This window comes from Garra rufa, chromosome 14 (genome assembly GCF_049309525.1).
Source record: "Garra rufa chromosome 14, GarRuf1.0, whole genome shotgun sequence".
Lineage (NCBI taxonomy): Eukaryota > Metazoa > Chordata > Actinopteri > Cypriniformes > Cyprinidae > Garra > Garra rufa.
In genome coordinates, this window is record NC_133374.1 from 27,289,390 (window position 1) to 27,313,454 (window position 24,065).

At 33.6% G+C, this 24,065-nt stretch overlaps 1 protein-coding gene across 1 annotated transcript in view; it reads left to right on the forward strand.

Annotated features, from left to right (window-relative positions):
* tyw1 (tRNA-yW synthesizing protein 1 homolog (S. cerevisiae)) overlaps positions 1-24,065 on the forward strand; it is a 107,077-nt gene that overhangs the window by 64,019 nt on the left and 18,993 nt on the right. Inside the window, exons 16-17 of the mRNA XM_073817712.1 lie at positions 2,236-2,346; positions 22,137-22,304. Coding sequence (XP_073673813.1) covers positions 2,236-2,346; positions 22,137-22,304 — 279 coding nt within the window. The remainder of the gene's footprint in view (positions 1-2,235; positions 2,347-22,136; positions 22,305-24,065) is intronic.

The following is a 24,065-nucleotide window of genomic DNA, read 5'->3' on the forward strand; positions in this document are numbered from 1 at the left end:
CTCTTGGCAGGTTTAAAACAGGCTGCTGCTCTAAATACCCTCACCCGCTGCCACATCACTCCAATTATCCATCTCTCTCTCGTCCATCTCCTCCTCTCTGGTTCACGCGCACATACGTGAGCACACCTGCGAAGGCCAGATCCTCCCCAGCTGTTGGATTTTCTCATTGGCTTCCATTCCTTCGCCCTTCCCTGCCTGGCAAATCCACTAGTTAGCATGGATCAGGAACAGTGCTGACTGCGCTGACATCTGTACTTCGACAGAAACCAACCAACCGTGCGAAGACGTTCGGCCTGTAGGGACGGATGCAGTTATTCTGAGCAATGTCAGACTGTGACGCTCGGACTGTTTGAGTGACAAGGTGCAATAACAGGAATGTGAGCCATGAGTGTCCATTATCACTCGCTGTGTTTTGTGAGGGCCTCCTCCCCTCGGGGCATTGGCGGGTGAGGGTCTGTGAGTAATGATGTGGGCCGGAGAGCTACCAACTCCGGGACCCCAAGGCAGACACCGGAGGCTGAAGTTTGGAGAAGATCCCTTATTAAAAAGTCTGGCGGCTTCTTTCTATGTTCACCTGGTTCTCTTGTCAATGGTATTAAGCAGCGTCAGCAAGATTACATTGATGCAATAGCTGGAAATGGAACATCTTACTTTAAGCTCTGAATTATTTGTCAGTCTCAGGATGAGCTGTTTACTTCATGCCTTCAGCACATTACAAGTCTCGCTAGGTTGTCACTATTAGTTAATGTTGGAGTAAATTTGTAATAATTGCAGTTTGTTTTGTTTTTCACTTTTTTACGTACATCTTAAGAAATGTATTGTTCACAATATACTTGGACATTTATACTATAGCAACAGGGGTAAACATTTTTTTCTTCTTCATAATAATAATAATAATAATAGTAACATCAATGTATTGTTTAATATTATCAATAGTTCATCAGTTGTATATAAACAATAATAATATTGATGTTAAATATTAAATATAAAATATTGCTTTTGTTTTTAATAGAGACAGTAGTAGTATTCTATTAGTAGTGCTATTATTGGTCGCACCACATGATGCGTGGTTGCTCCAAATGAAGCAAAGGCCTTATATAATAAAAAACATTTTTAAAGAGATGTGTGAGATGTGCATTAACTGCAGCCATTTCTTTAGCCCCAGTTATTTCTGATCTTTGCCCAATCTTGGCTGCTCAATTGACCCTTCGCTGGGAGTTTGATTAACGGGCAACCTGACCAATCATAACACCAAATACGTTGTTTTGTCTGACCAGACAGGATCCATTTAGAATTGCGGGAGGTTCAGGATCTGAGATGACAGCATGAACATCTTTCTTACAGTAAAAAATGACATCTGGAGTTTGTGCTTAACTGGAAAAATGCAATTGGACAGACAATTTAGGGGTCACGCCATTGACCCAAATATTAAAGTTTACATTTCTTATTACCAGAAACATTAGTGGTAGTAGTAGTAGTAGTAGTAGTAGTAGTAGTAGTAGTAGTAGTAGTAATGCCAATAATGTACATAAATATTTATTAATGTAATTCTAATAATAATAATTATTATTAGTAGTAGTAGTAGTAGTGGTGTTGATTATTTACAGATTTACATTTGAAAATAGTATTTTTGGGGATTTATTCTTTATTTACTTCACATTCACACAAAGTTTGTTGGAACCCAGCTCATTGTTATGTTGTTTTAAATATGACTTGTTATATTATAGTTATACATTTCTGTCAATAATCCTTCAATATAATCCGTCATTTTTCAGTGATTTGCTGTTAATAGTGTTCTTATCAAATTAAGTGCACGTTTGGGCATTTTTTTTAAAAAAGGGGAAAAAAATTACACTTATTTTATGGTTTGTGTAATATTAAATTTCTGCAGTTAATAGTCACTTGCTCTTATTAAGTCATATTTTTTTTATATCATCCACCCTGTGGTTTTGCAAATAATGCAGCCATGGAAAACAAAAAACATGGCTACTGATTCTGTCAATATAGTTTCACAAGCAAATCTTCATCTTAGTCATTTCCAAGGGACAAAAATTGCCACTGTAATCTTTTTGTGATTAGATGGAATCACTTTTTTTTTTCATTGATCATACGACTTCTATAATCAGCTGTATTTCTCAGAGAAGTGGGTTGCGGATATAATTTCATATTCTCCAGCCCAGGTGCGTTGGTTTAATTAAGCAGTAATTTGACAGCTCCTCCTTGTGTTTCCTCTAGCAACAACGTACGGTGTACAGACTGACCCTGGTGAAGGCCTGGAATGTGGATGAGCTGAAGGCCTACGCCGATCTCATTGCCCTTGGACAACCAGATTTCATCGAGGTCAAGGTATGCCTCTCACCCGCCTAATTTTGGAATCTGCTTCTAATGAGGGTCTCTGAACCTTTTTGGGTTTAATAGGTGAAGCTTTATTAAGCTATTGCTGGAATCCCAAGAATTTTCTCCTAATCCTTTTTGCAGGGAAACAAGGTAATGACCAGGCTCGTTAAATTCGTTTTCTGTCTTAATGCATTCACTGAGAGCCAATAAGCCAAGATAGGATTGATCTGAGCTCAGATAAGATGAGCTTGTTAAGTTTGCAGTGGGAGCTACTAAATGAAATGTCGTAACTGAGGCCCTGTGCTACAACAATTTTGGCTTGAATGGTAAATTATTGAAGGGTATTAAACTTTTAAAATATCTTTTTGGAATTGCTGTATTAAGTATCGTTCACCATTTTTGTGCATTCTGTTATGAAATATTGATTACATAATGTGTATTTTTACTGAGTTTAGAAGTTTCCTTTAGAGACTGGACTGATATAGATTCACTTTAAAACGAAGTTCATGTCAGTTCAGTCTATGCCAGTTAAATGACTAGTTCACTTTAAAAATGGAGATATTTTGAGAAATGTGTTGGTCTTTTCCATATAATTACAAAAGCTTTAGAAAAGCAATCCTTATGACTTGAGCATTATATCAGTATATAAGTGTTCTGTCATATGACAGCTAGGTGTAATAAGAAAAACCCTCAAATTTAAGTCATATTCATTGATAATGTTCTCTACTAAGAAGTTAACTGCTGCAACTGCTTCATCAGTGAAATGAAATCAAGCTGATTTGTATGCAAAGCATTTAGACTTTGAGGATGGCATCCACTGATTCACTGAAAAGATTTGGATGTACAGTATTTCTGTAATAAAATCTATTTATTTTTACAAATCAGCCATATTTTCTGTAATTATGACTTAAAGGGATAGTTCACCCAAAATTGAAAACTACCCCATGATTCTCACCCTCAAGCCATCCTAGGTGTATATGACTTTCTTCTTTCAGACTTCTTTCTCTTCTAAACTTTATAATGACAGTGAATGGGTGTAGAGATTTTGAAGTCCAATCGATCCATCATAGAAAGTACTCTACATGGCTCTGGGAGGTTAATAAAGGCCTTCTGAAGCAAATCAGTGCATTTGTGTAAGAAAAACATCCATATTTAAAACTTTATAAACTTTTTATAAGCTAACTGTCGTACACGTGTTCACAATCAAAATCCTCCGACATTTTACTTTAAAATTCCTCGTTTTGTCCTAATTTGTGACCAATGTTTTGTTTAGCTTTTTCCTGTGTGCTTCTGCATTTGTCTACATCCTACGACATTCGCTGAGAAATGCCACTCTCTTGTTAACGCGTGTATGGCAGTTCGCAAAACGTTAGCTTAGGTGAGAAGTGATGAACACGGAAGTGCAGTGGACAAAACAAAACACTGTTCATGAATTAGATTTGTAAAGAAAAAATGACGGAGGATTTCGATATAAGCCAAAAGGAAACTGGCTTTCCTTTGCTGTAATCAAAAATTGGTTTTCATGAGACTAGCATATTTTCACCAGAGCTTATGTTACTCCTACGTCATCCGCTGGAGCACCACTCTCTTGTGAATGTGTGTACGACAGTTAGCGGAAGCTAGAGATTATTTTTCTAAAGTTTTAAATATGGATATTTTTCTTACACAAGCACATAAATTCTATCCAGAAGGCCTTATTAACCTCCCGGAGCTGTGTGGAGTACTTTTTATGATGGATGGATGCACTTTATTGGACTTATAAATCTCAACAGCCATTCACTGCCATTATAAAGGTAGAGCCAGAACATTTATTAATATAACACCGACTGTATTTGTCTGAAAGAAAGAAAGTCATATACATCTAGGATGGCTTGAGGGTTAGTAAATCATGGGCTACTTTTAATTTTTAAGTGAACTATCCCTTTAAATTTCAGTCTGTTCTTCAAGCAAAAAAACTGACTTTGAATATACACTAAAACAATATGTAAGAAGTTTTGAATAAAACAAAAATGATCGGAGTATGCTGGGATGCCACTTTAAAATTTCACATTTAATTAATTGTCACTTTCCGTTTATTTATGAAATTTACTAGGAATTTCTGAGTGAAAATTTTCACCACCTAATTCTTTTAGTGTTGAAGTTTTATGGATGATGTATGGATGGTTTTGTGTCATTTTTTTAAACTTCATAAATTTTCGCACATTAAAAAATAAATACAACCACATGTTGTGTAAGTGACGTTTACACACTGCCTCTGAAACTTTTGTCCGTCATAAATTCGGATCAGGTTCGATTTTCTGCATTTTCGCATCCGTAGCAAGCATTTTAATAGGAAAGGATGACGAATATGAAAAAGAAAAAGCATATCAAATTTTGGTTTTATTTTTACAGTGGATGATTACAGAATTAGATTTGTAGTAAGACACATTTTTGTAAGCCAGTTTTCACTGAAGCTGGAGTTTTTCTTTAAAATAAAAGCTCTACTCTCGTTTCTGTCAAAATAAAAGCTTAAAAGTGCAGTATGCCGACAGTGTAAATGCAGTCCAAATTAAGTCTTTAAAGGGGTTAAGTCCCCTTTAAAGTTCAGGTGCAGCTCTTAATGGGTTGGAGCTCTTAATTTTCAACTCTTAAAGTAAACGTTTTTTTCCAAGTTCTTTTTTTTTTTTTTTTTTTGTCACAACAAATGTTGTCTTAGACTTCATATCAAGATGAAGTATTGTGTCGCATCGTGAGATTTTGATATTATTACATCCCTAGTCTCCTTTTATTATTTCAGGAAAAAAGTGAACAGCACATTCTTCAACATCTGTGTTCAGTACTAGAATTATAGTCATAAAGGTCTTCTACAACATAAGGATAAACAAATAATTACAGAATAATGCGAATATCAGATGAATTAGTTTTTTTTTTTCTTTAATTTTAATAAATGAAGAGCTGTAAGTCATTACATTCAGGATGCAGTTTACATTTCATCCCGTTTTTCTAATGATCCATGAAAATCAAAACCAAGTCAGTCTTCTGAGAAATGCCAAGGCTGTATCTTCTAAATAGTCAACGAGTGACTTCAATGGCTTTTTAATGAAATGCTAGTTTTAAATCGGCAAATAAGAACCTCATTCTACTTAATCAACCTGTCTCCAAGATTAATGCGATTGACTAAACTGATTAAATCTCTTCCCCTCTCAGCCAGCTTTTATTTGCCTTAATGCATCTGGTGTTTGTTGACCTGTGTAATTACACTGTCCTGGTTTAATTGAACTGATCTGAACTGATTCACTCGTGTCCTGATGAATCGCAGACCATTACTGCATGAAATCCTCTGAGGGAGACATTATTTTGTAGAGTCTCTAAGCAGTTCGTGCTGTTCCAGGTAGAAAAACAATCTTTCACCTCTGTTAAATGACAATTTTCTTCATTCTTGTTTCTCCTCTTTTCTCCGTTCAGCTGCAATTTGCATTAATTCTTCCAGGTATTTCTTCCCTCCTGCACTCTTATCTTCACATTAGCAGCTCCTTTTTAATGGAGGGAAGGTGGGGGGCTGTGACATTGGGATTTGCAGAATTACTCGTAATCTCATTACGAGTCAACAGCCAGTCACGTGACCTGCGTGCACCTGCCCCGTAGGGAACCCGCCTCAGCGCATTCACATTCAAAGCAGAGCCACTCCAAAGTAAAGCCGGCTTCAACTCTGACATGCTGTTACCTAGCAACAATAATCGCCCACTTTGATAGACCGCAGAAGGCGAGGATTTACGCCTGCTTCTGTGGGATAAAATAAAGGCCGTGAAAAAGTGTGAGGCAAATATTGCTGAGTTTACCCAAACAGAGGCAGGCTGTCTGAATCTCGGAGCCTGCATTCACCTTTTAATCATTCGGCAGCTCTGGGTTTTGCTAATGTCAAACCAGATTTCTGCTTCTAGTTGTTTTTGGACATTTGAGCTTCATTTGCTGTGGTGTTGTTTGATGCAAACTTGAACTGGTTGCTCATACACTAAGTCTGATAGTATTTGCTTATTGTCAACAGCCTTATGCAAACAACATTTTGATGATTCAACAGCAAAATGGCTTAAAGGGGATATCAAATGCACATTTTACAAAAGTTGGTATGATTCTGTAGGGTCTTCATGGAATGTCTGGAACATACAGCATCTCACAAAAGTAAGTACACCCCTCACATTTCAGCAACCATTTTAGTATATATTCTAAAGGCACAATACTATAGAAATGAAACTTGAATATATTTTAGACTAGTCAGTGTGCAGATTGTATAACAGTATAGATTTAAAAATAACTCAACATACAGCCATTATTGTCAAAATAGCTGGCAACAAAAGTGAGTACACCCTAAGTGATAACAGCAGTATGTTGTTTAACCATGCAAAGCCACATGTCCTGTTCATCATGTTTATGTTTGTGTTTGCTTGACAGGACCATACAAAGTTATGTATCTTGTATTAGAGCAGTTCAAATTAGGTGCTTTAAGTACAATTCTCTCATACTGACCACTGGATGTTCAACATGGCAAAAGGATTTGAGAATTAGAATTAGAATTGTTGCTCTTCACAAATATTGCCAAGGCTTACAGAGTTAAAGTACGGTGGTCTGGGTCATACAGAGGTTTTCCAAGAAGGGTTCCATTCGGAACAGGCTTTGCAAGGGTCAGTCAACGAAGTTTAGCACTCATTCTGTGCGTCAGGTGCAGAACCTGGCTTCAAAAAACAGATGTGTAAGTGCTGCCAGCATTGCTTTAAATGTTGCAGAAGTGGAAGGTCAGCTTGTCAGTGCTCAGACCATATGCCGCACACTGCCAACAAGTTGGTTTCCATGGGCGTCATCCCAGAAGGAAGCCTCTTCTGAAGAAAAGTGAATTTTGCATCTGATGTCCCCTTTAACAATAAGGATGGTCCACTGGTTGTTGGCCATTGAAAGCAATTTAGGACAGTTTGAGAACTGTCACTTGTCCTATAGCATCAGCACTGTATCTTACATGTTTTTTATGCCTTGCAAATGTTAACATTTGGTTTCAAATATTTAGGGCCCGAGCACCGATGGTGTGAGGACCCTATTGGATCTGCTCCGTTTATTATTATTATTATTATTATTATTATTCTTCTCCAAAATGAATCGCATTTTAGAGGGCCTAAACATGCCCGAAAAGTCACGAAACTTTGCACACACATCAAACCTGGCGAAAATTTACGTCTGATATGGGGTTCAGAAGTGGGTGTGGCAAAATGGCTCGACAGCGCCACCTTTACACGTTCAGCGGTGTGCGCTTTCAGCTGTGATTCACGTACAGGCAAGAAAATAGGTACACACGTGTAACACACCAATACCTACAAAAAAGCCTCTTGGAGCAAAATTTTACACCCAACAGGAAGTCGGTTATTTTTAATTTTCTCAGCAAAATTTGTGTCATTTTTGCCATTTTCAGGCGTCGTACTTGAACGAACTCCTCCTAGAGATTGATTCGGATCAATGCCGAATTTGGTGAGTCCAATCTAAAGCCCTTTGTGACGTTAAATTGCGAAGATCTAGAGTTTTCATCGGAGGGCGTGTCCGTGGCGGCCTCGCAAATTTCGATGTTTCGCCATGAAAAAGGAAGTTGCTATAACTTAGGCATAAAATGTCCGATCTGTCCCAAACTTCACATGTGTTATAACACTCCTGACCAGAAGACATCTACATGCCTATATTCAGTTATAGTCATAGCGCCACCTGCAGGCAACAGGAAGTGTCATGCTGTACTCTACAACCAACTCCTCCTAGAGATTTATGCAGATCAACACCAAAATCGGTCAGTCTAATATAAAGGCCTTAGTGATGTTAAATTGTGAAGATCTTGAGTTTTCGGTAAAGGGTGTGTCCGTGGCGGCCTGACAAATTTCGAGGTCTCGCCATGGATATAAAACTTGTTATAACTCAGCCATAAAATGTCCGATTTGCCTCAGACTTCACATATTCGATAAGAGTCCTGGCCTGAATACATCTGAAGGCCAATATTCTATTATAATCACAGCGCCACCTGTTGGCAACAGGAAGATACTTGTATCAAACTCCTCCTAGAGATTTAATGATATCAACATTATATTTGGTCAGTCTGATCTAGAGGCCTTAGAGATGTTAAATTGCGAAGATCTTGAGTTTTCGTTAAAGGGCGTGTCTGTGGCTGCGTGACAAAGTTTGATGTTTCGCCATGGACATAGAAGTTGTTATAACTCAGCCATAAAATGTCAGATCTGCCTCAAACTTCACAGGTTTGGTAAGAGTCCTGGCCTAAAGACACCTAAAGGCCAATATTCAGATATTATCATAGCGCCACCTGTTGGCAGCAGGATATATCATATCTTTCACTAACTCAAACATACCAAGGTCAATCTGCACCAAACTTCATATGTTTGATGAAAGTGGTGGCCTGAACACATCTACATGCCCATAATCAGTTATAGGCATAACGCCACCAGCTGGCAGCAGGAAATTTGGCACATTTAAGTGACTTTGACATATTTCTCCTATTTTTACTGTATTAAAAGCATACTACCCACCATTTGCTGTGTTCCTAAAGCCACCGGTCGGCGGTGAGCCCGTGTGCGAGGGCCCGTTCATCGCTGCTTGCAGCTTTAATTTTTTTTTATTATTATGTAAAACTGGCTGGCTGGCTGACAGCTAGCATCATTAAAAATGGCTTCCAAATTACAGACCAATTTGAGATGTGGATGGCATGATTTTTAAGAAAAACTGTTTGACATTTAAAGTTAGAAAAGTTTTTAAATAACTGTTATTTTAAATAACTTTCTATTCATTGGAGAATCACTGAAAAGTATCACTGTTTCCACAAAAATACAAAGCAACACACCTGTTTTCAACACTGATAATATTAAGAAATCAAATTAATAGTTATAATTTTTCATAATATTACTGTTTTCACTGTACACTGTAAAAAATGCTCATCTATTTCAACTTAAAGGATTAGTTCGTTTCAAGAATAAAAAAAACAACCTAATAATTTACTCAACCCTATGTCATCCAAGAATTTCATGTCTTTCTTTCTTCAGTTGAAAAGAAATTAAGGTTTTTAAAGGAAAACATTCCAGGATTTTTCTCCATATAGTGGACTTCAATGGGGATCAATGCAGCTTCAAAGGGCTCTACACTATCCCAGCCAAGGAATAAGGCCTTATCTAGCGAAACGATCAGGCATTTTTAATAAAACATACAATTTATATACTTTTTAACCACACATGCTCGTCTTGCACTAGCTTGAATTTACATAGTCACTTTAGAAAGGTCGAACGTGCAAAGAAAGTCAAACACCCTTTACAAAAAAAAAAAAAAAAAAAGGTAAAACAAAGGTGTTGGACAATTTTGAAGTTGGAAGAGAAAATGAGATGCATTTTTTAAATTGAAACTGCAATTTGGACCTTCAACCCATTAGCTGCCATTAAAGTCCACTACATGGAGAAAAATCCTGAAACATTTTCCTCAAAAACCTTAATTTCTTTTCGAGTGAAGAAAGACAGACATGAACATCTTGGATGACATGAGGGGTCAGTAAACTATTAGGAAATGTTTATTCTGGAGGTGAACTAATCTTTAAAAACTTAAGTTTGGATGTTGTACAAGCCATTTCAACCTAAATTACATGAAAATCAACTTTAAAAAATCAAGTTGAATGTTATATAACTTAAAGTTAAATGGCTCAACTTATTTTGAAGAGTAAGATAGTATTGTAAGAACATAAGTTGCCATGACTTACTGATCATATAATTTTTTTTACAGTGTACTTTTGATCAAATAAATGCAGCCATGGTAAAGGTCCAAAATATCATAAAATCTTACCGACCACAAACTTTTGAATGGTAGTGTATGTATAAAACATATTTAAAAGTTCAAATATATAAATATTAAGTAATGCATATAAGAATTAGACTTAATCAGAATTTTTTCATGCAAGACTTTTCTGCTAGTCAATAATTTTGCTATATGGGAAGCATGAAGCTGAGAGTGTGTTGTTAAAGCAGATAAATCTGTTCTTTCTCTTAACAAGCAATGATTTTGTTTATAATTTGTCTGCATTGCATTTATAGGAGACCTTTTATCAGTTCATGTATTTCTTGGGAAATTGAACCCATGATCCCCATTAACTTAAAGGGATAGTTCACTCAAAAATGAAAATTCTGTCATTAATTATTAAGATATTTTTGATAAATTCCAAGAGCCTTCTGGGCCTGCATAAACAGCAACATAGTTGACACGTTCAAGGCCCAGAAAGGTAGTAAGGACATTGTCAAAAAAGCGTCAGAAAGCTCTCGGATTTCATCAAAAATATCTTACTTTGTGGTCCGATGATGAATGAAGGTCTTGCGGCTTTGGGACGACATGAGAGAGAGTAATTAATGATGGAATTTTCATTTTTTGAGTGAACTATCCCTTTAACACATTATCAATCATCCAACAACCAAACAAACAAGTCTTGTTACTAGTTGCACTTTTAAAAGTCATCCTCCTTTATATATTGCACTTATTTGGCCCTTTAATTAGACAAATGATGTTTTATTCATGCCAAAAGCCAGACAACAATTTTCTCCCAGCGAATAGACATGGTTTATGCATAGCCAGACATCAAATTTCTTGACATCTCATTTACTTCTATAGGACACCAGTGACCCAGTCATCAAACCGCCGGCAGTGGCAGCATTGTTTTGTGTGCGTTTGTCCACTTTTATGGACGTGCAACAGAGTGGTGATATATGCGGAGAGTAATTACGTTTGGTGGTAGCTGAGCAAGTTTGATATGTTTCTGTGAGTTATGGAGGCGCTCAGGCCCCTCCAGCTGTTCGGCCCTGCAGTAATTACAGCACCAACAGCTGCTCTTACCCCTCACACCTTTGTGTGTGTGTCTTTTTGTTATTCCTGCAGGATCTGTCAGACCTGCTGCTTGAGATATTTACTCTGTCAGACAACAGATGTTTTTCATTGTTGTCTATTTTCATGTGTTTTATTAGTTATTACATTTTATTGTTTGCAATATGTGCATTAAATCATGCACAATAAGACCAAAATTCGAAATTATGAGATGAAAATATCGAAAAGGCAAAAATGACTTAGTCTAAATTATGACTTAAGTCATAATTACGAGATAAAAAGTTAAAATTATGACTTAAGTCGAAATTGTGATTTATAAAGTCGAAGTTATAGGATTAAAACGCAATTGAGAAAATGTCTAAATAATGACTTGGGTCAGTTACAAAATAAAAAGTAAAAATTGAGTCGAAATTGACTCAAGTCGAAACTCTCATAAAGTTGAAGTTACGAGATAAAAAGTTAATTATGAGATGAAAAAATCTAAATTATGAGATGAGAAAGTCGAAATTATGATTCATAAAGTTTAAATTGAGATAAAATGTCTAAATTATGACTTAAATCATAATTACGAAAATAAAGTCGAAATTGAGACAGTCGAAATTACCTAACTCAATTACAAGATTAAAAAGACGAAATTCTGACGAAGTTGAAATGATTACTTATGAAGTCAAAATTATGACTTAAGTCATAATTACAAGATAAAAAGTCTAAATTATTACTCAAAGTTGAAATTATATCTTATAATTATAAATCAAAGTTATGAGATGAAAAAAAATTCAAATTATGGCTTAAGTCATAATCACGAAATAAAAAAAGTTAGCACTCAAAACGTCGAAATTCTAATTTAAGTCAAAGTTATAAGATAAATCGAAATTATGGGATAAAAAAAAACTAAATTCTGAGAAAAGTCTAAATTAAGATTTAAGTCATAGTTACGAAATAAAGTTGAAATTATGACTGAAAGTCAAAGTTATGAGATTAAAAAAGTTGAAATTATGACATACTGTAAAGTCGAAATTTAGATAATGTCGAAATTATGATTTAAGTCATAATTACGAGATAAAAACATCGAAATTATGACTTAAGTCATAATTACTAAATAAGTCGAAATTATCAGTCAAAATGACGAAATTCTAACTTATATAGTCAAAGTTATAAGATAAAAAATTTAAATTATGAGATGAAAAATTAAATTATGAGAAAATGCCTCAATTATAACTGAAGTCATGAATATGAAATAAAAAGTCATAAATGGGAGATAAGTCGAAATTATGACTCAAAAAGTCGGAATTCTATTGTATAAAGTTGATGTTATGAGATAGTCAATTATGAGATGAGAAAGTCGAAATTATGACTTATAAAGTTGAAATTATGAGATAAAATGTGTAAATTATGACTTAAATCATAATTACGAAATAAATTCGAAATTAAGATAAAATTGAAATTCTGACTTAATTATGAAATTATGACTCAAAGTCGAAATTATAACTTATAAAGTCAGTTATAAGATAAAAAAATTGAAATTATGAGAAAATGTCTAAATTATAACTTAAGTCATCAATATGAAATAAAAAGTCATAAATGGCAGATAAAAAGTCAAAATTATGACTCAAAGTCAAAATTCTATCGTATAAAGTTGAAGTTATGAGATAGTCAATTATGAGATGCAAAAGTAGAAATTATGATTATAAAGTTGAAATTATGAGATAAAATGCATAAATTATGACAAATCATAATTATGAAATAAATTCGAAATTAAGATAAAATGGAAATTATGACTTAACTCAATTATGAAATTATGACTCAAAGTCGAAATTATAACTTATAAAGTCAAAGTTATAAGAATAAACAATCAAAATTATGAGATGAAAAATGAAATTATGAGAAAATGTCTAAATTATAACTTAAGTCATGAATATGAAATAAAAAGTCATAAATGGGAGATAAAAAGTCGAAATTATGACTCAAAAAGTGGAAATTCTGTCGTATAAAGTTGAAGTTATGAGATAAAGTCCATTATAAGATGGAAAAGTCGAAATTATGACAAAGTTGAAATTATGAGATAAAATGTGTAAATTATGACTTAAATCATAATTACGAAATAAATTCGAAATTAAGATAAAGTTGAAATTATGACTTAACTCAATTATGAAATTCTGACTCAAAACGTCGAAATTATAACTAGGTTATGAGATTAAAAAGTAAAAATGACAAGATTAAATGTCGAAATTATGATTTAAAAAGGCTAAATTATAAGATAAAGTCAAAATGATGACTTTACAAGTCGAAATTGACTTGGGGAAAAAAAAAATCATACTTTGCCTTGATTTCTTAATTTATTCTGTCATTTTAATAATGTTACCTTGTTGTAGTTCAGTCATGGTCACAAAGTAAGAATTCGTTCCCACAACTTGTTTTAGTAAATCGTGGCCACGTGTAGCCCTATATTTCATGTATATTTCATTTATTGATATTTGTGACCCTGGACCACAAAACCAGTCTTAAGTCGCTGGGGTACATTTGTAGCAATAGCCAAAAATACATAGTATGGGTCAAAATTATTGATTTTTCTTTTATGTCAAAAATCATTAGGAAATTAAGTAAAGATCATGTTCCATGAAGATTTTTTGTAAAATTCATACTATAAATATATCAAAATGTAATTTTTGATTAGTAATATGCATTGTTAAGAACTTAATTTGGACAACTTTAAAGGTGATTTTCTCAGTATTTTGATTTTTTTGCACCCTTAGATTCCAGATGTTCAAATAGATGTATCTCGGCCAAATATTGTCCTATCCTAACAAACCATACATCAATAGAAAGCTTATTTATTGAGCTTTCGTGTGATGTATACATCTCAGTTTTGTAAAATGTAACCTTATTTTGTGGTCCAGGGTCACATTTGTTAAAAATATATTGATACAAAGGAAAAAAATACAAAATGAAATGGTACCAATATATTATGCATTCCAATATATATTGCACAATATATGTGATATATTGTGCGTGCAATGAAATGTAATGATACAATTTGGATTTGTAGTTTGTAGTATTAAGACACCATGAAGAGAATGTTTGTGTAATGTGAAGTCAGTTCTGTTCCTCCCTCCAGTGCAGAGGAATCATCCTCTCTGGGCGGTTATCGATCAAATCATTATTCCTGCGCAATTAGAGCGTCTCAGAGGTGTTAGTCCCGACACAAAGATGGACAGCCTGCGCTGGGCTCCTTCACCTTACTATTCAAGAGGTTAGACGGTTGAGGACACAACTGAGATCAAACTGCCTAACTTTTGGCTGATGTTATTAGTGCATCATTCATGCACCGCTAATTCCTTTCGCTTTAATCCCACATCCTATTAAGTGATTTTTCATAGCGCTTTTATCAATTCCCCTTTATCTTTGTATAAACGTTTGGTTGGCTTATTAGAATCAGATTGTTGGTCTATGACAGGAAATCTGTAGCGTTGTTAGTTGGCGTAGACGGGCCGGAGAAATGCCCTCGCTTTCCTTGCCCCATTGATTTATCAGGGCATTTCTGTAGGTAATCATTATTCTCTATGGCTACAGAGCAGCCAGATAAGAGTTGGGCTCATTAATTGTGTGCCAGACTGGGAATATCAGCTTTGGACATCAGCCACGGGCTCAAGACTGAGATGAGGAAGGCAAGAATCCCGTCCTTTCGTTACCTCTGTCCTAAAAGAAGAACGTGATGCATTCGGACACTAATAGAGCCATAGTGCAATATGCTTACCTGCTCATCCCTGTATACCTTTTACCTAAAAAAAAAACAGACTATAGTGCTTAAAAAACACATTAGGAATGGCCAAGTAAATTTGTTAAAATTTGCATTATGCTATTATAGTAACGTGTATACATTATGCTAACTTGGCACCATATGGTGGATCTTTAAAGAAGTAACATATTTAATGTATTTCTTTTTATTATTATAACTGTAGAATTTATAATTTAAATATTTTAGTGAGAAGTGTGTAGCTTAACGTTTAGATAAAACATAAGATAAAACATGTATAAAAACATTTGTGACCATATTGATTGTAAATCAACTAATATATATATATAATAATAATAATAATAGTAATTGCTACAAAATAATACTGCAAAACGATACATAATAGTAATAGGCATACTTACTAATAATAAAAAAAGAAATAAAATAATGAAAGTATATGAATGATATATATAATATACATATTTATAATTATACTATATAGAATATATATTAATTCAAAATAATACTACAAAAACAATATAAAATAGTTATACTGATAATAAGAAAAAATAAGTAAAAAAGAAAGAAAATCATAAATATATTTACTACAATATATAATGTACATACTTATAATTATAATATATAATTACTACAAAATATTTAATAATAGTTATACTAATAAGAAGAAATAAATGATGAAAATATAATAATAATTACTACAATATATAATATACATAATTATACGATATAGAATATATAATTCAAAATAATATTACAAAAATTATATATAATAATAATACTTAGAAAAATTGTAAAAAAAGAAATTAATTAATTAGGATATATATTAATAATTACTGCCATTTATAATATACATATTTATAATAATTATAATACATATAATATGTAATTACTACAAAATAATACTACAAAAATATTTAATAATAATAAATACATTATAATAAGAAAAAATTTCTAACATATGTTAAGTTTACTATATAGAATATATAATTCAAAATAATACTACAAAAATTATATATAATAGTTATACTAATAAAAAATAAGTAATAAAGTTGATATATAATAATTACTTTAAAATAATACTACAAAAATGATATTTAATAGTAATACTAAGAAAATTTGTAGAAAATAAATAAAATCATGAAAATATATGAATAATTACATATTACATACTTATAATATACATATTTATAATTATATGTAATAATTACAATGAAATAATACTACAAAAATATGTAATAATAGTTATACTAATAAGAAATAATAATGAAAATATATTAATAATTACTACACTATATGATATACATATAATTAATTATACTATATAGATTATGTAATAATTACTTCAGAATAATACTACTAAAACAAAATATAATAGTAACACTAATATAAATACAAATAAAGTAATAAGAAATAATACAATGAAATATATTAATAATTACTACAATATATAATATGCATAAGTAATTATAATATATAGAATATATAATTACTCCAGCATACTACAAAAAATATATAATAATGATTGTAATACTAATAATAATAAAAAAAGAAAATGTATTAATAAATACTACAATACTACATATAATATATAGAATATATAATAATTGCTTCAAAATAGTATTACAAAAGAGAATATAATTATAGTAACACTAATATGAATAAAAATGATAAAGTAATAAAAAATAAAATAATACAAATATATTAATAATTACTGCTATATATAATATACATATAATTATAATTTATAGAATATATAATAATTACTCCAAAATAATACTACAAAATATAATAATAGTAATAATAGTAACATTAATATAAATAAAAATAATAAATTAGAAATAAAATGAAAATATATTAATTACTGCAATATATAATAATAATAATAATAATAATAATAATATAGAATAATTACTCAAATAATACTACAAAAACAATATATAATAATAATTAATGCTAAAAATTAAAAACATAATAAAGTAATAAGACATAAAATAATTAAAATATATGAATATTTACTAAAATATATAATATACATATAATATTATAATATATAGAATATCATTGTTATTTTCAAAATACAGAAATTAAACTAAGCTAATTAAAATTCCATTTTGGATATTAATTTTAGACTATTGCACAAATCATCTGTACGAGTTATGAAAAGAACTATTAAACCTAATTTCTAATTAAGAATATCTTTAATTATACTTTAGTCCTAATTATAAGCCATTGGCTTCAGGTAAAAGAGAGCTCTAGGAAATTCTGTATTAATCATTCCCTAGCATGATGTCTCTTGCGATTTTTTTTTTTTTGTTGTTTTTTTTTTTTAATGAATTATCGCACTCAGTATTCACATTATTTAGAATTAATTTGCTTTTAATCTCCATTAATTTATCCTTGTGGTGTTTGTTTCTAAACCATTTAAACCATTGATGCATTGTTTGCACTTAAGATGTATCTGATATCTCTTTCACACGACAACCTTTTTTTAGTTCTCTCAACGGCTTGGAGATGTTCATCTAACGATTGTCCGGCGTAATAGAGTGCTAACAGCTCAGCATGATGGAGACTGAAATAAGATAAAGCCTCAGCGAATGGGTTTTCACTCTATCACAGGATGAGTAATGTCTTTTTAACAGCACAGCTACTCCTACACACAAGCAGACCCATGAACTAATGCTGGCCACACCACAAATGAGGCCGCTTTTCATCCAGCGGTCATGTGTCACTTATTTGGTTGCCAAGGATTATTAATGACTACTTTTCATGATGTGCGAAGGTTCAAACGGAGTACGTGACCTGACTTGACACCAGTTTGTTTCAATATCCAATCACACGTCAGAGTTTATGATGACAGGAATCAGAAAGCCTATTAATGTAAACTGAATTTGCATTTCCAGCATGTGGTACATGCTGCCCTCATAGCCGCGTTTGTCCTGATCACAGCAGCATCTCTTGAGGTGTGATGTGAACGCTATCCTGTCGTGTGTGTGTGTAGGTGTTGAATGAGATGATCTGACCGTCTCAGTTTCCATCATCCATAGAAAAACCGAATCAGCCTCCACGCGCCGCCGTGTCCTTGGACTGTGCGCGCTGATATGATTCAGACTGTTTTTGTGTCCCTTTTTGTACAGTGAGGCACAGTTAAATCTAAAATTTTCAGAGGCAGGGCAACATCAGCTGTAGCTGAAAAGCATGATTATGAATATTTTAAATGAAAGCTACCAGAGGGAGTCTGGTGCAGTGTTTTTATTGCTTTTATTAAATGTCAGCATCACCGATATGACAAAAAAAAGGGTCTAATATTGTCATGTTATGGCCAATAGCCGATAAATGGCGAATGTTGAAATTCTATACTTTTGTCTAAATAGGTTGTAAACTTGTTTGACTTCAATTACATTTAGCGATGTTTTTAACAGGGTTCATACAAGGTTGAATCTCACTGCCTAGTTTATATATAAATATAGTCATACTAAAGCCTGTTTTTCACTTAGGTTTATTTTTTCTACTTAAAAATATCAGATTTCTCCGTTTTCGAAAAAAAGTGATTACTTGATTGCCAAAATAATCGTTAGTTACGGCCCTAGATTAGTTCAAATTGTTTTGCTTTTTGTGATTAAAAGACAAATATTGTGTCATTTAAAATTTCTTAAAAATGGTATTAAAATATTGTTTCGTTCTAGTGAATTGAGTGTCTGTATTTTGTTTCATCTCGTAAACTAAGTGTATTGTCACACCCATAGTGTCTGTGAGTGTGATATAGCTCAGAATTTTCCAAGTATATGATATAGCTTTCATTCTTCAGGTCAATCATATATTCATGAAAAAAAAAATGCTTTGAATAAGGAAACTTTGCCATAGTATCTGTTCAAATGTTAAGGTCATTGCATGCTTTGCTTTATTTATTAGAATTTAAAAGATAATAATGATAATGTTTGATAAGTGAGATCTCTGAGATTTTAGTCCTTGAAAATCCAAAAAGTAGAATTTAATTTTTTCTGTACAAACCCTGTTTTAAAGACTGAGGGTTCGATAATGGCTGTAGCTGTCAAGCGAGTAAAAATTAATTACATGATGTGCCAATTAATCATATTTCAATCTGAGATCGTTAATCGCAGATTAATCACACATCAGTTTGGGCTGAGAAATGACCTTTCAAAAGATGGTTCAGAGGTGACATGAATGCATTTACACTAATTACAATTGCATAATGTTATAAGATTAATGTGTTTTTAAAATTTTAATATTGAAATTAGTTTTTTTATGAAATATGAAACAAAAACTGACAGTAGTTGTCTGAACAGACATATCGGAATTTATGCGACTTTTATGTCACTCTAGATCAACATTTGTCACGATTCTGCTCTCATGGGAGTCAATTCAAAGATTTTACATACGCAAAGTTATCAAAACAGTTGCGAAAGGTAGTCAGTGGAAGTACAATGATGTGTCGCTGGCTTCTGTGGCCGATCAGCCAAGTGTTTACTTCTGTATGACAGCATGCTGCGCAAGCGTTGCCAAGTCCACACTTTTTCCGTGGAATTGGGTTACTATTTCACTGTTTTTCACCTTTTACACACAATATTTTCCCCCCTTCTCGCACACACAGAACGTAATTGGGCTATTTTTGGACTAGTTCTGATAAGCAATTGGACGAATTTAGTTTTGAAAACCTGGCAACCCTGTTCGTATTGTTCTGTTGTGCATGTGGGTCAGTTCAGAATCAATGGAAATCTAATACTGGCCAATTTAAAACAAAAATGTGAACAGCTGTACTAAAAAATCAGATCTGAGCAAAAATCGGAATTGGGCACTAAGGCTTGCAGTGTAAACATAGCCTGAGTGAGTCATTCGGTCATTTATTCAGTCTGATTCATTTAGAATTGAAGTCTTTCTGAATGGCTCACTGAATCATTGGCTCACTCGATTCTTTTAAAACTGTGTGAGAAGAAGTGCAACACAATTCTGTGGCTTTGTTTGGAACTAGTTTTGTTGGTAAAATTGAGTAAAAACAGACAATACTCACAATATTGTCAAATGTGACTTATCTTAACTTTTAGAGACATTACTGCATTCTAGTAGGCTATATGGCGTAATAAGTCGTCAATGTGCATCAAAAAGCTATATATACAGTACATGTTTTTTTTCTAAAGAAGTCTCTTCTGCTCACCTGCATTAATGCTGTTTTTTATTTGATAATATTTTAAAATGTAATTTATTCCTGTGATTTCAAAGCTGAAATTTTAGCATCTTTACTTTAGTCACATGATCCTTCAGAAATCATTCTACTATTCTGATTTGCTTCTAAAAAAAACACATTATGTTGAAAACAGCTGAGTAGATTTTTTTCATCTAACCTTTTGCATGATATAGTGTATAATGTTATAAAAGCTTTTAATTTGAGATGAATGCTTATCTTTGCATCAAAGTATCCTGAAAAAAATGTACTCAACTGTTTTAAATATTTATAATAATAATAATAATTAGTGGTGGGCCGTTATCGGCGTTAACGTGCTGTGTTAACGTGAGACTTTTATCGGGCGATAAAAAAATATCGCCGTTAATCTATTCTCAAAATTGGGTTGGGAGCTGGGTCTAAACTACGCAAGCTATGATGACTTTCACCTTGATAGTTTAACGCGGATGTATACCGAAGACTATAGAATATGGTCGCGCGTTTATGTCTCCTCCGCCAAAACACAGACGGGATCACGTCGTCCTCCATTCATAAAAACCGAATCTACTATAGCACGAAATGCCACGTAAATTCGTCGTTTTTTGGATTCATAAATCAAATATGATCTGTCACTTAATTCAAATCGCGATATGGTCTAGTGTCTGTGAAAACTGAAATGCAAAAAGACCGTTTTAATATGAATCCGGTATGTTACGTTTGCCTAGCTGTATGTATGAAATTCATACTATGAATGGTGGAGACGCGCTTTTACTACACGCATACTGAAACACACGTGACGCTCCCGGTAATTTTTGGCATTTGCATCTCACATGAACTGATAAACTCAATCTCCAAAACTGCTGTGAGTGTCACTTATGCCATTTCATTTGAGAAAACTTGCATCATGTCATACTGTACACACAGAAACTTCACGGCAACCTGTCAAAATAAAAGTACGGCGTAACATGTTTAGTCATTATTTGGGTAGCACACATATTCTGAATGCCTTCAGCAGAATTTAAATTAGCCATTTTAATCTAGATTAATCTAGATTAATTCCAAGATTTAATCTATATTAATCTAGATTAAAAAAATTAATCTATGCCCACCCCTAATAATAATACATTTTTCTTGAACAGCAAATCGCCATATTAGAATGATTTCTGAAGGATGATGTGACTGAAGACTTGGAGTAATGATGCTGAAAATGTAGCTTTAATCACAGTAATAAATTACATTTTAAAATAGAAATAGAAAACAGTTATTTTAAATGGTAAAAATATTTTAAAATTGTACTGTTTTTGCTGTACTTCGGATCAAATAAATGCAGGCTTGGTGAGCAGAAGAGACTTACTAGCCTATATTAAAATACTAGCCACTTACCATGAATGACAGACAGCAGGAACATTAGACTGCTGTCACTTTAAGAGCTGCCTGCATCCAATATACCAGGGTTCCTCAAATCTTACCCTGGAGGTCCAATGCACTGCAGAGTTTAGCTCCAACCCTGATCAATTTTATTTTTCTTCTCCAGGAGGACAAATTTTTATCGTTTAATCGAGTCTATCGGGTAATAGGGATGGACTAATACATACATATATATATATATATATATATATATATATATATATATATATATATATATATATATATATACATATACATATATACACATACATATATATATATATATACACATACACACACACATATGTATATATGTGTGTGTGTGTGTATATATATGTGTGTATTTCAATAAATATTACATTATTTCTTTTATTAAAGTTTTAATAATGTTTCAGTACTAAAACAAATTGTATGTTAGTATTCAATATGAAATTGATATACCGTGCATCTCTACAATTAAAGATACAAAGGGACTGTGAGGTCTCATCTGTTTAATTCTGATACTTTTATGAGGGGATTTTATCATGCTGTGTTTGTGACTTGTACAGCGTTCTATTTTATAGTTTTGTCCCTCTTGTCTTTTCGCCTGTTCTCTAGGGAGTGACATACTGTGGCGAGAGCTCAGCCAGTAGCCTGACAATGGCCAATGTACCCTGGCACGAGGAGGTCATCTACTTTGTGCAGCAGCTTGCCAACCTGCTCCCAGACTATGAAATTGCCTGCGAACACGAGCACTCCAACTGCCTGCTACTCGCTCACCACAAGGTAACCCTGATCAGGCATGCTGTTCATAGCTGCTGCTCTGCGTTTCGTAGAAACGGAGCTCGTACTGTAATTTCCTTTTTCCGACTTAAACCACTTAAAGTTGTTACAAATAAAGATACCACTGCCATTTCTGTAAATGTCATTGAAAGAGTGTTGATATGGGCACGTGCATTAAACTGCCATTCAGGTGAAGGGTTAAACCTTTCCTTCCTGCATGTTTTTGCCGTCTCCTGACACAGCGCTAGTCATTCTTACAGGCGCTCTTGTTTTACATTCGTTTCTTGTGACAGCTTCTCTAATGGTTTGCGTGGGCAGCGAGCCCTTACCAGCGCTCTTCTCTCAAAAACAAAAAACATATTTATGTGCAAGTGTTATATGGTGCTTCAGTATCCTTTTATGATTTGCTGTTTGTATTCTGAAATCAAGTACTGTAAATTTCCGCATGTGATTCTATGGTGAAAAAACAAAGCCTTGTGTGTTTTCCCTGCTTCTTCCAGCCTGGTAAGGTGTTTGATGGTTTTAGATGGGTTTTGGGGACTTGGGAGATAGCCAGGCTGGGAAAAAGCAAATCTGAAGACCTGCTTAGCCTGGCTAGGAGAACAGCTTAAACCTGCCAAGACCTGCAGACCTTCATCATTTACTCACCCTCATGTCATTTCAAACTGTATGACTTTTAAGAAGATAAAGTTTTTAATCAAGTTGATCCTAATTTAGTTTTTTCTATGAAAATAACTAGAAGCATGGCATTAATGTGAACCCCAGGTATCAAGACATGTATTGCTTGGTTAAACGTAAATCATATCTTTTACTGAAATATGTAGTAGAAAACCCAAGAAAGATTTGCGTTATTTAAAAAATTTACATTGTTAAATAGGGTACAACGAGACTAAAGATCAGCTAAATTTGCACGTGCATCTGGAAAAGCGAATGTTTTGAAAATCACAACGCCAAGTTTTTCTGCCATCTAGTGGTTTGGAGGAAAATAATATCAAAGGCACCTTTTAGCCTGGGGCGCCTTTAGCCCTGTTGTACCCAACATATTTTGGACTATGAGGGGCGCCATTATTTTAATGAGGTGAAATGGTTGTGTTCAGTGAGCTATTGGTGTAACCTGTTGCAATTTTTCTGCAACAACTCAGAAACTAAAATACTGATACGATGACCACAGCTACTGAAAGAGCTTACAGGTGGCGATGGATATAAGCGTAGACTTAAACCAAATGCTGTACCATAACTTTTTTTCCACAAGGAGTCTAAACGCTCCAGATATCGAGTGAAATCCATGCTGAGAAACTCCTTCAGTGCCTGCGGTGTCATGACAAGCGTCGACATGTTTACATTCTGCCAGGATGGCATCTAGCGTTTCTTGTCTCTGCCGTTTGTAAGCTCTTTCAGTAGCTGTGGTCTACTATACAGATCTGGCCATTTAAAATGCGCGCGGGAAGTAAAGTGGTCTCGCGTGACGCCGGTGTATTCCAAGGGAACACGGAAAATACAATGACATAGGAAAGACATGATCAGTAGGGGGCAGTCATGTAAAGCACTGAACTGAAGCGGCAGCAAACATCGCTCTAAGCCCGAATGACTCGTTTGTACGGTGACCTGGAGAGGACATCTTCTTCGGACATTATTCGTTTATATTCGTTAATTTTCCTATCATTTCGATCTCTTTTAACATTCAGAATCGAAATGATAAATGCTGACATGCCATTAAAGCTTTGATTAAGCTACATGGCTGAGATTTTTACTGGAATGCAGTTA